This window comes from Tupaia chinensis, unplaced genomic scaffold (genome assembly GCF_000334495.1).
Source record: "Tupaia chinensis unplaced genomic scaffold, TupChi_1.0 Scaffold000063_1, whole genome shotgun sequence".
Classification (NCBI taxonomy): domain Eukaryota; kingdom Metazoa; phylum Chordata; class Mammalia; order Scandentia; family Tupaiidae; genus Tupaia; species Tupaia belangeri.
In genome coordinates, this window is record NW_006159521.1 from 9,042,483 (window position 1) to 9,059,288 (window position 16,806).

The following is a 16,806-nucleotide window of genomic DNA, read 5'->3' on the forward strand; positions in this document are numbered from 1 at the left end:
GGAAAGAGACAGAGAGAGATATTTTCAACAGGGTCTTGTTTTGTTACAATCTTCCTACCCTAACCCCCCAACTAGTTGGTATTACATGCACACACGAAAGTGCCTTGAATGTTCAGGGTGGCCCAAGAACCAAACCCATGCCTCCCATGTAGCTTCCAGCCTCCCAAGTAATAGCCCTACCTGTGCACCACCGTGCTGGGCCTGTATATATTTTGGACCCAAGATCTAATTAAGGTTCAATCACTATATAAAAAATGTTAAGTCTCTTTGGTCTTGCTTACCTATATAATATCAAGATAAAATAGCATACATTAAAACAGCATTGTGTTTATTGAGAGGTTCTGATCAATTGTTTCATAGAATGACACAGGCTTTTTATTTTTGAGCTTCCTTATTATTAGATTCAGTTAAACAAGCTTGGCATGAATATTGTATAGGTCATAGTGTGTGCTTAATTACATCATTTCAGAAGTCACAACACCCATTAAGGCAGTGTTAAGTGGATTACTGGTTGAAATGCTGACTGCAAGGTTGCTCAGCTGTAAGGTACCCTGTCCCTTTAGAATCGGTGAGAAATCCACTCAGCTGATACTTTGAGATCCCATGAATATCCTATTCCACAATGACCTTTCACTCCGCCCCCAACTTGTACATCCATTAATGATCCTACGTAGGGGTTGCAAAATAGAGATTTTTCTACCTTAGTTAGCTGGCATTCTATAAAGAAGAGACTTTTGTTTCTTACCCTTTCCTGATTCACACTATAGACTCATGATACTTTATTAGTCAGTGTGTCATAACCCCTTACAGTTTGTTTGTTTGTTTGTTTAGCTTTTTACCATTCGGCATGTGTGCTCACTTGAGAGGCAGAGAAAGGGAAAGTGAGAAATCATCCCCCAGAAGATAAAGCCATGCCACAGTCCCTTCCCCTCCATTCTCCTCTCAGGATTTTAGGCATGCATGTACATGCGCCTAGTGTGTTTTAAGCCATGAGGTCTGACACATGAACCACAGTTGGTCATGTGAGAGCCCAGTGCCTTACTCACCACACCTGCTAGCCACATAGTCATGTTCTTTTCGATGCTCAAGTTATCCCCACTTTGGTCAGTGAGTCCTTTCCAACCAGTCCCTAGGTCCTCTGCTATGACCCCATTCATCACTGAGTGCTACTTGGCTTTCTATCACTAAGTGTCACAGGCCCATCTTGCCCTGCCCCTGCTCTAAGAATCTAGCCATTTTTTCTAGATCCTTTTTTTCTTTAGTGGTTTTTTTATTTTTCTATTTATTTACTTTTATATTTTCCCACAAACACATATCAAAAAATCTTGGGACCAGCAGTTGGCATAATGGCTATGTCACTGGACTCCCATGTAGTTGATCGCAGTTCAAGTTCCAGACCCACTGGCTTAAAACTCATGCCAGGCGTGTGAGAGTGCGTGGCCATGATCCTCAGAGGAGAGTAGATGAGAAGGGATTGCGGTGTGGCCATCCCCCCTGGGGGGTGATTTCTTGCTTTCTGTCTCTCTGTCTCTGTCTTTCTGGTGAGCACAAGTGCCCTATAGCAAAAACATCTCAAAAAAAAAAAAAAATCTTTGCTCATACTCCATAGTTCTTGATAGTTAATAAACAACTTTCAAATTTTCAAAAAAACTGAACTTTAAAGATAATGTTTGAAATATTTGTTATAATTTTGTTTGTGACTCTATAACAACAGAGACAGTATGGTTTTAAATATGTTTGAGAAAATATTTACATGTCAACTACTCAAACTGCAAGGCCAACCCACAGCACACAATTCACACATAAACCTTCTCAGTTCAGCCCTGCCTACCTAGCATTCTGTGACATACCATCTGTTAGCAAAGACTGGTCTCTTTTCCTTCCTTCAAAGTCTTCCTCAAGGTAATCCTCTGGTTGTGGCTGCTCTTTTGCAATCTCTACTGATTACAATGCTGAGCTAGAAAAGTCCAGGTTATTTAATGGTATGAATTCTTTCATATAGCTTCTCTAATCCTCTCTGCCAGGCAGAACTGTTTATGGTGCCAGGGCATCTTTCCAAGAGCTTCTGTTAGCTTACTTGAGCTCTATCTTAGTTTCATAGTCTTCTGGTTTAATCTTTAGATGTGACATTCCAGTCAAAGCCCAGTCTAATAACGAATATTTCCAATTTCTGACTCAAGACTACAGGTATTATTGAACTTACGTGAATAACCATTCTGCCACAAATAAGAATACTCTCAAATATTTTCCAATTAGAGGGGTCAAGAAGGGAGAAAGTTTGTTTCCATTTGAAGAAACAAAAAAGAAGAAGAAAAAACATTTTAATAAATTGCTGAACCAATCAACAGCTCAAAAAAGTTGATTGACTAAAGGATATAGAAACACAGTATATAGATACAAATACCAGATATAGTGTGTGTGAAAGAAAAGGGTCTGAGAAAAGACATTTAGAAGAAAAATAGGGAAGCAAAGCGTTAATGGGACAAAGAAATGTGATATTATCTGTCGAAGATATTTTATCGTTTTATCAACTGTACTAGGGAGAAATGTTCACCTGTTGAAATATTCATTTTGTAAGCTAAATAATGTGATTGAATGTAAAATGAAAACAAAAAAAAAGAAAGCAAAATCCTTAAATTGGGAAAAGAAAGCATAATAAAAAAAATCAGTAGTATTTTACTCAAAAGTCATAAAATTTTATTTTACCAGTTCAATCTTATGTAATTAATCTCTCTTCTGCAGTATTACTGTGGTCCAGTCTTTCCATTTAAATTCTGGAAGTTAACATTCAACGTTATTATTGATATTTCTTGTCCCTAGCATGAAGTTGGTCATTTTCTTGGTTGCTTTTTGTTCTCTTATTTCTGTATGTGTCTTTAGTTTTCCAGGTAAAGCACTCCTTTCAGAATTTCTTGAATAGTTGGTCTGGTGTTAGTAAATTCTTTCAGGTTTTGTTTATCTGAGAATGTTTTTATCTTTTGTTCCCATATGAAGGATAATCTTGCTGGGTATAGTATTCTTTGTTGAAACTATTTTTCACTTAACACTTTGAATGTATTTTCCCATTCTTCCCTTGCTAGCATTGTTTCTGATGAGAGGTTTGCTGTTGACATGATGGGATAACCTTTTAAGTAACCTGACATTTCTCTCTTGCCAATTTTAGTATCTTTGTCTGTGAATTTGGTCAATCTGGCTATGATGTTCCTTGGAGAAGATCTTCTTGGGTTGATTCTATATTAGAGGTCCTTTGTCTTTCTTGGGTCTGGATATTTGAATGGCTCTCTAGATTTGGAAAGTTTTCTAACAGGATTTCATAGACTAGATTATCAATGCCCTTATTAGTGTCTTCACCTTCTAAGATACCGAGAAAATAGCCCCCAAAAAATGAGAAACAAATGAAAATTTTTTAGATCCTTTTAGCAGAACACATCATCCCTTTTCCAGCAGATTAGGAACTTTAGTCTCTCTTAATTTTCTTTAGTCATAGCTGGATTTTCCTTCCTTCCTAGTTCCTTTCTCTGTCATACACTATTTATATTAGTGTAGGTAACTCTCTGTCCTTGGTAGAAAGTGGGGAGAAGATGGGTGGGAAAGGAAGGAAGGGGACACAGAGACCTACAGTAAATGAAGGGACATTATCAACTACCTACTGGTCAATGAGAAGCTTCTCTTTTTTATAATTAACCACATTATTGGTTAACTCAAAAACAAAGTTTATATTTTAAGAAGTCGCTGTCTCATAATTCCACTCAAGAAATTTATATTATATTACATTATATCATATCATTTTATTTTCTAGTCATATAAGATATATACACAAGAAAAGTGCTACTTACTTCCTGAAACTCCTATACCCTTTTTTAACTATATTTGTTTCCATTTATAGCATTTACTACCACCTAAATTATAAATATACTGAATTAATTTGTTTATTTTTGTTCTCATCCCACTAGGATTTATGAGGGTCTTCAAATTCTTAGTAAATTCATACTATGCATGAATTTCAAAATTTTTTGAAGTTTATTTATTTCATGAGACAGTGAAAACTCCCAACAGGATCTTGACACCACAATCTACTCCTAGCCTTTGCTATCCCTGGATCATGGGCACATATGTGCTTGGTGTACTCAGGGAGGTCTCCAGACACAAACCTGGAACCTTCCCATGTGGGTCAGCCTCACAGAGCATTGCATTTTACTGAGGCATCACCATCTAGTCTCTAGATTTCAAAAAGATTTTGCACCAAAATAAATTGATACTTTAATTCCATTATTTCCACACACCTTTTTGAAATGCCTTGACAAGTTCCAAGGATGACAGGTATTTTATTCGCCATTTTGTTCACTATTATACTCCTACAGCCTGGAACTATGCCTAGGATACAGTAGAAACTCCACAATTGCTTGTGAATGGGTAAAATGGTTTGTCCAGGACCACAGATCTAGAGGTAAACAGGACTCCCCTCCTCCAACTTATTCTTTAAGCCAGGGATCTCTAACCTCCAGGCCACAGATTGGTACTAGTCCTTACTATTACAAGGTAATAATAATACAAATAAAGTACACAATAAATACGTAATGCACTTGAGTCAATCTGAAACCACCCCCTCTGTCCCCAGTCTGTGGAAAAATTGTCTTCCACAAACCCTGGTGCCAAAAAGGTTGGGGACCACTGCATTACTCCTGTTTCAATATCACTTCCTAAGCAGTCGGTTATTCTCTTCTCTGTGTTTCCTGAGCCCTTCTTACATTTCTGGATCCTAATGTCTGAAATATAAGATCAACATTTATTTATACATCTGTCTCCCCGTGGAAAAAAAAAACTGACTCTGGAGCTCTAAGGCAAGTTCAAGGTCATACTTATCTCTGTGGCCCCAGCACCAAGTACAAGAGCTGCAACAAAAATGTTTACTGAACTCCTTCTATCCCCAAGAAGGTGCCCTTCCCCGTTCCCAGACCAGAGTAGCTATCGTGGCTTTCCTCTCGGCTGCCTGAGCTAGGCTGGAGCACTGCTCTGAGCTCCTGAGAAAGGCTCTGGCCCCACCACAGCTCACAATGGGCCTTTTGACTCAACCAGACAGGGCTGTTTCAGGAACAGCCACATCCTCCACCACTGCACCTGTCACCAGGGCCAATATCCCCAAGCTCCAGGGCAACACAGAGCCCTAGTGTTCCCAAAGAATCAAGGACAGGGCCAGCTAGGAAGACTAAGCTGGCTGCTGAGCAGACAGGGGAGGAGGTGGGAAGGTCACAAGGGCCTTTCATTGACAGAGCTGCTGACATCCAGACCCTGGGCAGGGGCCAGCTGGGGGAGCAGTGAAGGACCACCACCATTAGAACTTGTCAGGGCTTTGCCTCAGAGGCACCTTACCTGCTCTTTTCTTTCAACCTTCTTTTCACTCTGCTCTGAAACTGGACTCTCAGGAGGTACAGTCAGCCGCAGTCTGCAGACATTTGCCTGGAAGAGATGGAAAGGACACAGTTAGGGACCAGAAGTGGGGACAGAAAGAGCCAGTTGACCTTGGGTTTCTCAGTGCCTATGTTCCCAACTTCACAATAGGGGCCTGTGCCAGCTCACACAGGAAACTGTGATGATAAGACAAGCCTTTGCCTGGCCCAGTACAAGCACCCACCACCCTGCTGCTCAAAACAAGGAAACTACTGAATAATTTCAAACGTTTTTTTTAAATTTCATTGTACAGGTATAGGCCTAAATACAGTTGGAGGGACAGAACCCAAAAGTGATTATCTTTGAATGTTAAGATTTCAGGTGACAGGAGTGGAAGGTGCTTTCTACTTGACTCTGCATTTAACTTTTTTTTCCTACAATAGACATGAACAAGTATAATCACAAAGTTCTAAAAAGAAAAGTCTATATACCCATGTTCACAGCAGCGTTACTCATCATAACCAAATGATGGAAGCAACCCCAATGTCTGTGGACAGATGCACGGATAAACAAAATGTGATCCATGTACATAATGAAATATTATTCAGCCTTAGAAAGGAATGAAATTCTGACACTGCTACAACGTGAACAAACCTTGTGGACATTCTACTAAATTAAATAAGTCAGTCATAAAATGTTGACCGTTATACAACCCCTCCTAGATGAGATTCCTAGAATAGTAAAAATCAGAGATGGGCCAGTGGTGGTTAAGGTTGCTGTATCCCACATGGCCAAGTCCCAGACCCAGCGATTTGAAAAGCATGCTGGGTGCATGTGTATATATGCCCAAAATCCCGAAAGGAAGGAGAGAGAGGAGAAGGGAATGTAATGTGGCCATTCCCCATGGAGGTTGCTTTCTTACTTTCGCTTTCTCTCCATCTCTCTCCAGTGAGGGTGTGTATCCCCTGGCAAGTTAAAAAGTAAAATAAATTAAAATAAATCACAGAGACAGAAAGTAGAATTGTGGTTGCTAGAAGTAAAGGAAAGAAGAGATTGAAGAATTAGCATTTAATGGGTACAAATTTTCAGTTTAGAAAGACAGAGAAGAGTTTTGGAGTTAGATGCTGGGGATGGCTGCCCATGGTTGCACTTCATGCTACTGAAATACATGCTTCAAAAATGGATAAATGGTAACTTATTATGAGAATGGTACTACAATTTAAAAAACAAAACTGCCCGTGTTATTGTTAAATACAGATTTAAAAGAAAGAAGGTTAACTGGAAAAACATAGAAAACTAAGACTACTGGGCCAGCTGGTGGCATGGTGGTTAAGGCACTTAGATCCCACATAGCTGATTACACAATTTCAGTTCCGGACCCAGTGACTTGAAAATCACACTGGGCGGGTGTGCTTGCATACCCAAAATCCCAGTTGGAGAACGGAAGAGAATGGACTGCAGTGTGACCATACTCCCCAGGGGGTGATTTCTCTCTTCCTCTCTTCCTCTCTCTCTCTGTCTCTCTCTCTCTCTCTCTCTCTCTAGTTCCGGACCCAGTGACTTGAAAATCACACTGGGCGGGTGTGCTTGCATACCCAAAATCCCAGTTGGAGAACGGAAGAGAATGGACTGCAGTGTGACCATACTCCCCAGGGGGTGATTTCTCTCTTCCTCTCTTCCTCTCTCTCTCTCTCTCTCTCTCTCTCTCTCTCTCTCTCTCTCTCTCTCTCTCTCTCTCTCTCTCTCTTCAGTGAGCATAAGTACCCTATAGCAAATATTAAAAAAAAAAAGGTAGAGGAGAATAATCCTAATAAGTAAATAAAGTAGTCTTTAAAAAAATACAGAGGACAAAAAAATGTAAGGAGTAAGCATTGATAAAACATCTGACTCAATTTAGCTGTCATCGTGATTATTGTCACTAGACACTGAGTTTCTCAAGTCAGTTTATTAAAGGCTATCAACAAGGCCCACTGAAATACTGGAATAAAGGTTCCTGAGTGATTTTTAAAAGTTTAAATTGTACCATTTTCTTAAAAAAAAAATACACCATCAATGAGAAAAACTATACCTTCATGATTTATCCATATTGTATTTGCAAAAGGTAACTATGAGCAAAGTCATTTTCCTGCCCAACAGAGCCAAAAACAGACCACTGAAATCCGTAGTGTGAGAAAGGCAGTGAGGATACTAACAGCTAACCACGTCTTTGGCACTTACTGTGTGCCAGGAACCTTCCTGGTGTTCTACATGTTTATTCACCTAATCCTCTCCACAACCCTGTGCTCTCTACCAGCCCCCCTTTACGGATGAAGGAGCTAAGTCTCTGACGGGTTACATGGCTAGAAATGGTGGTGCTGAGATGTGGACCCAGGCAGTCTCCACACCTGTGCTCTCCGCCCTAATACTCATCGTCCCCTCTACGCATGAGCGCCACAGAGCTTGACTCATAGGATCACTGTCTGCCCTGTTATGGGTCAAACTGTGACCCTCTAAAATTCATATGTTAAATCCTAACCCCTGGTATCTCAAAATGTTACCTTATGTGGACACAGTGTCTTCACAGAGGTTATCAAGTAAACGTGAGATTATAAAGCTACCCCTAATCCAAAATGACTAGTGTCTGTATAAAAGCGGGAAATTGGAGACAGACACACATTCAGGAAAAATGCCGTGTGAGCATTACATGACCATCTGCAAGCCCAGGAGATGGGTCTGGAGCAGGCTGTGCACCCTCAGCCCTCAGAAAGAAGCAATCCTGCTGACACCTTGATTTTGAACTTGGCCCTCCAGAGCTGTGAGATGATAGATTTCTCTTTAAAGCCACCAAGTCTGTGGAACATTTTATGGCAACCGTAGCAAACTAACCTCTGCCTGCCCTGCCCCAACCTGGTTTGCAATGCCTGGGATCTGCGCTGGTCCACAGGACAGCCTCTAAGCAAAATTGCCCTGCAGCCTAGAAGCCCAGGGTTGGATGAGATTATAGAAAACTTGAGTTCTAGACCCACCAATGTATGTGATTGGTGGGCCTCCAGCCCCAGAATCACTTTCCATGAACAAAGGAGAGAACCCACCTCCACATACACCATCCCCTTTTTCAAGGGCATCCCACTGTGCTACCAGGCTATCTCTAACTGCCTAATACTAAGCTTATACATAGCTTCTTTGGAATTTCTACTATCAGACCCAGGGCTGCCCTTGGACTACAGGAGAATTTTCCATTCTCTACCAGTACTCCTGTCCTCCAAACCTCCATTCTTCCGGACTAAATAACTCTAGTTCTTTAAACCACATGACTCGATTTCAAGACCCCTCTCATTCTCACTCTCCTCTGAGCAAGTTTCATCCCCAGATGTATCCTGAACTCCAAAGCTATCATGGCCTCTTACGTAGCCAGCTTTGTAACCAACCTTCACAGCACACCACCAGGCACGCTGGCCAAAAAGAAACCAAGCCATTCCACCAGGTAGCTCCTGACAGGCCACACACTGATGGTAATCAACAAAGACTGTCCTTCCAGAGAAAGGCCATCCTCTGATTCCAGGCCACTCAAACTGGATGAAACCAGTCTGCCATTTGCACAAAAATCAAAGTGTAACTCACACCAGGTAGGCAATCCAAATCTGTGATGCTCAGCAATCTTCACGGTTAGGCTGGGTCTAATCCATGCCTAATTCTGCAGAGAAATCCTCCTGCACCACACATCCTATATACACACACAAGCATGTGCACACATCTGTACATACATGCACACACATATGCACAAGTATTCAAATTTACAAATACACACCTGTAGGCTCGGATATTTGTTAGCTGTCTGACTGTGGGCAAGATACTTAGTCTCTCTGAATCTCAAAAGTAAAATAGGACAAAAGGAGGGTGTCTGGTACATAGTAAGCCTCCATGAATGTTGAATATTTTTATTATTATCTAGATACTGTCATCATCCTGTCATCCTCATGCTACGAAATGAAACAGACCTACTTGGCTTCATGGCCCTGCTTCCATGACAGTAATAATTGGTCAATGGCTCTGGGACTTCAGTACTGCAAGTGATGCCTTTTGGCTGCTGATGACTCTGGATGGGTAATCACTACTGGCTATAATTTTCTGAAAGGGGGGAGGTCTCATGAGGTTGATCACCCAAAAGTGAGATGGTTCATCTACTTTCTTGAGCCTGTTCTTCATCTGCCCACCCAGAACTTTGATATTCCTCAACACATTTCCTACTGCCCACTGGGTATACCTCACACATCAAACTCTCACACCAAACCATTTGTAACCTGGGGTATACCAAGCATTTGAGTAAACAGAATGTATTAAGTAAAATGAACTCATAAAACATTTCACTTCAAAATTATTAGGTAGGTAGTTGTAGCCAGTTCTTTTTTTTTTTTTTTTTCTGAGAGGTTTTTGCTGTAGGGCGTGTGCCAGACAGACAGAGAGAGACAGAGAGACAGAAAGCAAGAAATCACCCCCCATGGGGGGATGGCCACACTGAAATCCCTTCTCCTCCATTCTCCTCTTGGGATCTTGGGCACACACGCACACGCACCCGGCGTGAGTTTAAGTCACCGGGTCTGGGACTCAAACCGCGGTCGACTACATGGGAGTCCAGCGACATAGCCATTATGCTAACTGCTGGTCCCTGTAGCCAGTTCTTGAGGCTCCACCCCACAGTCTTGTCTTAAGGTCTTATTCTTGTCAGTATAGGAGCTTTGATGGAAACATTAAGGAGCATATCTATCATTCTTAAAAAAATGTTGGGCCCCCTCTTCTGTGGCACCTGAAAGGCTGGAAACCATGTGATGTACTGTGGACCTGGATCCCAGGGTCAACTTGAAAACATGCTAGGCACAGGGCCTAGCAGGTGGTATGGAGGTTAAGGTACTGGTTTCTACATGGCCAACTGTGTGGATCAAGCCCTAGACCCAGTGGCTCGAAAAACATGCCAGGTGTATGTGCATGCATGCCCAAAATTATTCAGAGAGGAGAATGGAAGAGAAGGGATTGTAGTGTGGCCATCTCCTCTGAGGGGTGCTATCTCTCTCTCTCTCTCATGAGCACACACACCCTATAGCAAAACAAACAAACAAGAAAACACTAGATACACATGCATGGATGCCCAGGATTCTGAGGACTAAAGGACTGGGGAACAGGGATCAGGGCATGACAGACCTTGTCAAGGGTCTCTTTCTCTCTCTCACTCTCTCTCTCTTTCTCTCTCCTACATGTACACACACACACACTATCATTTAAAATATTAAAAATAAAAAAACAATGTTTTTAAATTAAAAATGCTGACACACTGAAGGACTGGCTGTATAGGTGCAAATTAAGCCCAGCTTGGAAGAGAATTACACACATCTTAACAAGATGATTGGTATAGGAAAAAAGAAAGTTGCAGAGGAAATGTTAAGAACAATTCCATTTTTTGTTTTTTAAATCAGCCCTAATAATCTGTGAGATTTGGGGGGGGGGCAGCAGTGGGGAATATCTTTAAAAAACTACAATTAACTGTTGATGGTTTTTGTTGCTAAAATGGGATTTCTATGCTATTTGCAATTTTCATATGTAAGTAAGTTTTTAAAATTAAAACAGTAATAGCAATAAAGAATATGTCAGGAAGATAGAGAAATACACCACAAAGTTGGCGACATAGTGGTTAAAGCAGCTGGATTCCACATGACTGACTGTATGGTTTGAATTGTGGACTCTGTGGCTTGAAAAATACAGCAGACATGTGCATGTACGAATGCCCAAAATTCCAAGAGGAAAATGAAAGAGAAGGGATTTCAACATGTTCATCCCTCTTGAAGGGTACTTTCTCACTTTCTTGCTTTCTCCCTCTGGTGAATGCAAATGCACTCTAAACAAGGGTGTGGTGGCACCCACCCTATGGCAAATGCACTCTAAACAAAAATAAATACATACATACATACATACATACATACATACATACATACATAAAATAACCAAGATAGTGAAAGAGAAAGAGCTAATTCTCCTTAAATTCACAGGAATGCTTCAGGAGCAACAAAGAGTACATTCTGAGGGTCTAAAAGGTACATTGAATTCCTAATAGCTACACTAAGGAACCCCTGAACCCTCACCCCACCAGGCTCACCTCCCTGTATTCATTCATTTACCTTCAGCAGTCTCTCCATGGGGGGGATGTGTGTGTGTGTGTGGGCGGGGGGGGTCTCTAACTGAGTAAGATTGAAGCAACATTGCTTATCTCTGAGCAATTTCATGATGCCAATATTCATGGTTTTATGAAACTCAGATACACAAATCCAGAGCTACCTTAGGCTGGGCAGTACCCAAGAGGCGGGTAGACATTTTATTCCCAGGGTTCCCACAGCAGCTAGTTTGGGCCTTGATTCTGAACAATGTGGAGCATTACATCTTACTTACCCTACACGCCACTGTTATTGGAGCAGGCATCCCAGAAGCAAGGGTCCTTTTCAGTGGTTCAAAGCAGAAAGCTGGGCTCAGTGTATTTCATTGCTAAGTTATGAGTACCCAGTACTCAAAAAATACTTTATGAAGACTACGCAGGTAATTGAAAAAAGAATCAGCCAATGTCCGGGAGCTCATACACAGAAATACATCCAAACAAGCCAACCAAGGAGTACCAATACTGAGAGAGGTAGCTTAGTAGTTAAAGCACAGTATAACTGTACTTACAAGGTTCCAATACTGGTTCTGACACCAACTAGCTATGTTAATGTCTGGAAAACTACTTAATCTTTACTGTTTCAGTTACCTTACTTGTAAAACACAGCTAAGAATAATGTGCCCTTATAGGACTGTTGTGAGGATTAAATAGCGAATACATGAAAAGAGCTTAGAACAGTTTCTGCACATTACTAAGCACTCTGTAAATGTCCTTTATCATCATGGAATAGAGGAAGGAGAACACTAATATTAATTGAAGGTAGAATACATGGGAAGGCTACTAGAGATGACATCTGAGCTAGGTATAGAAGGACAGAAAGAATTTTTTGATTCGGTGATGTTTGGAGAATTCATCATCACAATAACAAACAATTATCTACAAGGCATTCCATGCTGGCCAAGGCACAGACATTGCTGTGTTTAGAGAATAAGTAGGTCTGCAACCAAAGCTAAAGTAAGAGAAAAAAATTAATAAATGAACAGGAAGTCAAACTCTAATAATCTACAAATGCTTGATGGAAATGCAATGGTTCTAGTCAGAAGACAATGAGGAGCCTTTGGAGGAGGAGAATAACACTCAAATCTGAGTTCATTTTAATAACTCATCTGATAATTATTGAGTACCTCCTATGTTCCATGCAATACAGAATGAATTGACTAGAAGACGTAGTGGAAAAGATAAAGCAAGCCTTTGTATCGCAATGGCTTTTATAGTCCTTACTATGTTAAGCACAGTATCAACACACAGGGGTGCTTGCTCAATTAATGACAGTGTGGGGTTTTTGCCTTTTTTCTTCTTCTTTTCTTTTTTCTTTTTTTTTTTTTGTTTTGTTTTGTTTTTAATCTTGAACTAGAACAAAATAAGGAGATTCTTGTAACTCCCAGAGAGCCATCTACTTTTCTTTAAACCAAGTCCTCTGGGAAAATTTGGAAGGGAGAGGCAGACAGTATTCAGCCTCCTCCACAAAAAGAAGGCACAACTAAACCCTTGTTTGCAACTCACAGCACTGGGGAGCTAAGTGGGTCCTCTGAGCCTTGTTTCTGATCCCCTTTGTGGAAGTAGTGGGCTTGGGTCTCTCTCCTCAGGGGTACTGTAAGTACTCCATGGGGCAGGGAATCTCTCACTGAGTAAGACCCACATATCATCAGGCTCTCAGATTCTGGCATCTGGGCTTACCCAAGGGAAGAATATCCATCTCAAATAAAAGGGAGTAAAGGAAATGATCCAGGACAGTAGTAGGAGTTTGCTAATCAGTTTACAAAGACAAATTTTCCTAAGGAAAATAGCCAAATGCATTAATCTTTCTTAAGACCTGGTCAACTTTGTGACTGTGGGTCTCTGACCAACTTCTCCTAAAAAGAGAAGGTGTGACCCCTGTGAGAGGGGTTGACAAGGTGTGAAAAACAGATCCCATGCTCTCTTTGTTCAGCACAGGTATCAGATCTCCAGAATCTGCAGGCCAGGCTACATGTGGAACAGTGCATGCCCCATACAGATCAGGCCTCTTAGCCCTGAACTTGTAGCCTCATTATCTACATCAGGGTGGAGGAAGCCTTCCCTTTAAAAAGCCAGATAGTAAATATTTAGATTTTGCAGCCACTACAAAAACCATCTTAGCTCAGAAGCATTTCAAACAGGCTGAGGGCCAGATCTGGTACAGGGGCAGTAGCTGGCTGTCCCTGACCTACGTATTTGGACTCTGTTCCTAGATGGTATAAAAAGTCCTGGAACCCCTCTTTCTTATGTCAGAGCTGCCTCTAGACAAAATCAACAAATAGCAGGGGTGGTGGTCTCTTCTTCCTGTTCTCTCTGGCTTACTTCTGTAGCAGGCACACAATGTGCCTGAAATGCCAAGATCCAGATAAAAACTCAGGTGGATGAAGACAGGCAAAGATATCAGTGTGACTTGGAGTGTTCCAACCACCACCCCCCGCCCACATTATCACCTTGCTCTGCATCACACTAAGATAAAGAGACCTCTCTGAAACACTGTCCAGGAGGGTTTGCATTTCCAAGTAAGCTGGAAGAGAGAAGTACTGCCTAAAGAAGTATTCTTAGCCTTGTTTGCACATTAGAATCACCTGGAGATGAGACCAGCAGATGGCATAATGGTTACATTGCTGAACTCCCATGCAGTCGACTATGGTTCGAGTCCAGGACCAATACCTTAAAACTCATGCCAGTGTGTGTGTGGATGTGCCCAGGATCCTGAGAGGAGAATGGATAAGAGGGGGTTGCAGCAAGGCTATCTCCTTGAAGGATGATTTGTCACTTTCTGTCTCTGTCTCTCCAGTGACTACATGTGCCCTATAGCAAAAATTTCTCCCTTAAAAAAATTTTTTTTTAAATCACCTGAAAAGTTTTACTTAATAATACTGATGTTATTCTCTATTTACATGGGTTCTCATTTAATTGGTTTGGGGGGTCTATGTGTACCAGATTTGAGAACCCCAACTTAACCAGAGGAATGAAACTCCAACTATGCAACAGGATGAGGCAACTAGGAAATTTGGAGGCCTTCCCAGAACTGTCAAACTCTATCTGTGGGACAGCATTCCCACCCACTTGTCACCTGTCTCCTGCCCAGGTGGGTCAAAGGTGATGGTCTGGCTGTCCCTCAAGGTTTCTCTTCCTGTTTTCCCATTTGCCAATTCGATGCTATGTGTGACTTCTTTAGGACCCTGGGAGACGCCTTTATTTATTTATTTTCTTAACTGTCAGAATCCAATCTGTACTATCCAGAAACAAAAAGATGAGAGAGAGAGAGAAAGCACGCCCCACCATGGGATACAAAACCTTCTCCTCCATCATGTTTTTTAAGGTGCAAGGGTAAGGATTCAAACTGTGATTGGCCATGTGGGATCTGGCTCCCTTAACTATTAGTCTTGACAGGGCAAGAATCTTTTTAAAAACCTATTTCACCAGGCCTGACAGAGGTGGGCTCCTAAATCATCTCCTCCAACACTTAATCATAGGTGATTCCAGCAACAGTGGGTGTTCGCTTTGCAGGAACACAGAAAGGGGGGCTCCAGGAAGGGTTACCTGGAGGAGATAAAGAAAGGAAAAGAGATTTAAAACATCTGAAGTTTTGAGACTGGCACATGATTTGGAATATCTGGGAAGATACATGGAGAGATGTGAGAAGCTGCACTAGGGAGTTTGAGCTTGTTCCAGAACAAGGAGGCTCTTGAAGCAGAGGAGTCAGATGACTTGAGATGGTACCTTTTAGAAAGACCACTCTGGCCTTAAAGAACAAATAAGAGTCAGCAGCAAGACTGACTTTCAGGAACAATCAAAGAAGAAAGGAGGTAACCACCACTCTATTTTCTTCTTCTGGAGGAATACTGAACTGCTTTACGACCTTAACACACGTCATCGCTGAAAGAATCATAGGTCGAAACATTCCAACATGGCCTCTAGTTAGTCAGCCCTGGATCCACAGCTGCTGGACTCAACTAGACAGCAACTTTTGAGGTTTATGACTTGCAAGGGTTTGCCCAGTGATCACAAGCTGGGTGGTGACAGCAGATGTGGATGCACAGTATAGACAAACTACAACAGGGACCTCGTATGCAGCCCTTCCCACTGCCCCAGAGCAAGGGGTGGGTCAAAATTCACACATAACCTTTACAGAACCACCATCTCCATAAATGTCTTAAGGAAGTCAAGTTTCCTTAAGAGTCCCCAAAACTCAGGTGACCCTACACGGGACATAGCGAGATGAAAGAACAGAAGCAGAGAGTGAGGTTTGTTGTTGTTTTCCTGGGCCTGCAACAGTCAATTTTCAGTGGTAGAGGCTTTTGGACTGAGCCCTGAGGACATCCTTGCTCCAAAAATCTCACCACTTGGCCTAGCCCATGAGGGCCCTGGTGAGGAGCCATCCTGTTTTCTGCAGGTGGCAGGATGCACCTTCCCACACCTGGTAGAGGCTACAGCCAGCTTCCTTCCACCAGACGCCGAGTCCCACAACATCCGGAGTCCCTTCCTCAAAGCCAGTGGGATGCTACAGAGCTTACGCACACAGATGGCTCTGTCTCTAGGGAAAAGGAAGTTGCACAGACACCTGTCTGACCCATTCGCAGGCCAGCTAAGGAGAATTTTTTATTTTGAGTCAATTAGACAGAAATGGGACATAGGAAAGTGGTACATTAGCCAGACAGCAGGACGGGCAGGCTCATTCTGGTTTTCAGCAGAGGAAAGCTTTACCAAAACAAAAAATCGGCACGGGCTGGCTAAGGGATAATCCTATCCCATGGCCTAACAAGGGGTTTTGTTTTTGTTTTTGTTTTTGTTTTTGTTTTCGTTTTTAGAGAGATTTTTTGTGCTTACCAGAGAGACAGAAAGCAAGAAACCATCTCCCAGGGAGATGGCCACACTGCAATCCCTTCTCTATTCTCCTCAGGATTTTGAGCATGTATACACGTGCATCCAGGGTGAGTTTTAGACCTCCAGGTCCAGAACTCAAACCATGTGGACTACATGGGAGCCCAGCAATGTAACTGCTCCACCATCTACTGATCCCTGGTGTGCCACTAGGAACCACAATACCAGCAATGCCAACCAACAGTCTCTAAATATGGACAGCGCACAGGGCTAGAGGAAAGTCTTGACGGGACAGTTCCTCCCCATGCCTCAGCCGAACAGTTTAACCAGAAACACTCAGCAGCGCAAGGCAACATGTGCCTTTTCCCCAACACACACGACCTGGCCACACAACTGACCTTTCATTTCAAAGGCTC

General features: G+C 42.1%; 1 protein-coding gene across 2 annotated transcripts in view; it reads right to left on the reverse strand.

Moving 5' to 3' along the window:
* The window catches only part of LOC102472465 (myocardial zonula adherens protein), a 163,462-nt gene that overhangs the window by 141,177 nt on the left and 5,479 nt on the right, over positions 1-16,806 (reverse strand). For both annotated transcript variants that reach the window (XM_006141784.3, XM_006141783.3), the window contains exon 2: positions 5,371-5,457. In XM_006141784.3, coding sequence (XP_006141846.1) covers positions 5,371-5,457 — 87 coding nt within the window. The remainder of the gene's footprint in view (positions 1-5,370; positions 5,458-16,806) is intronic.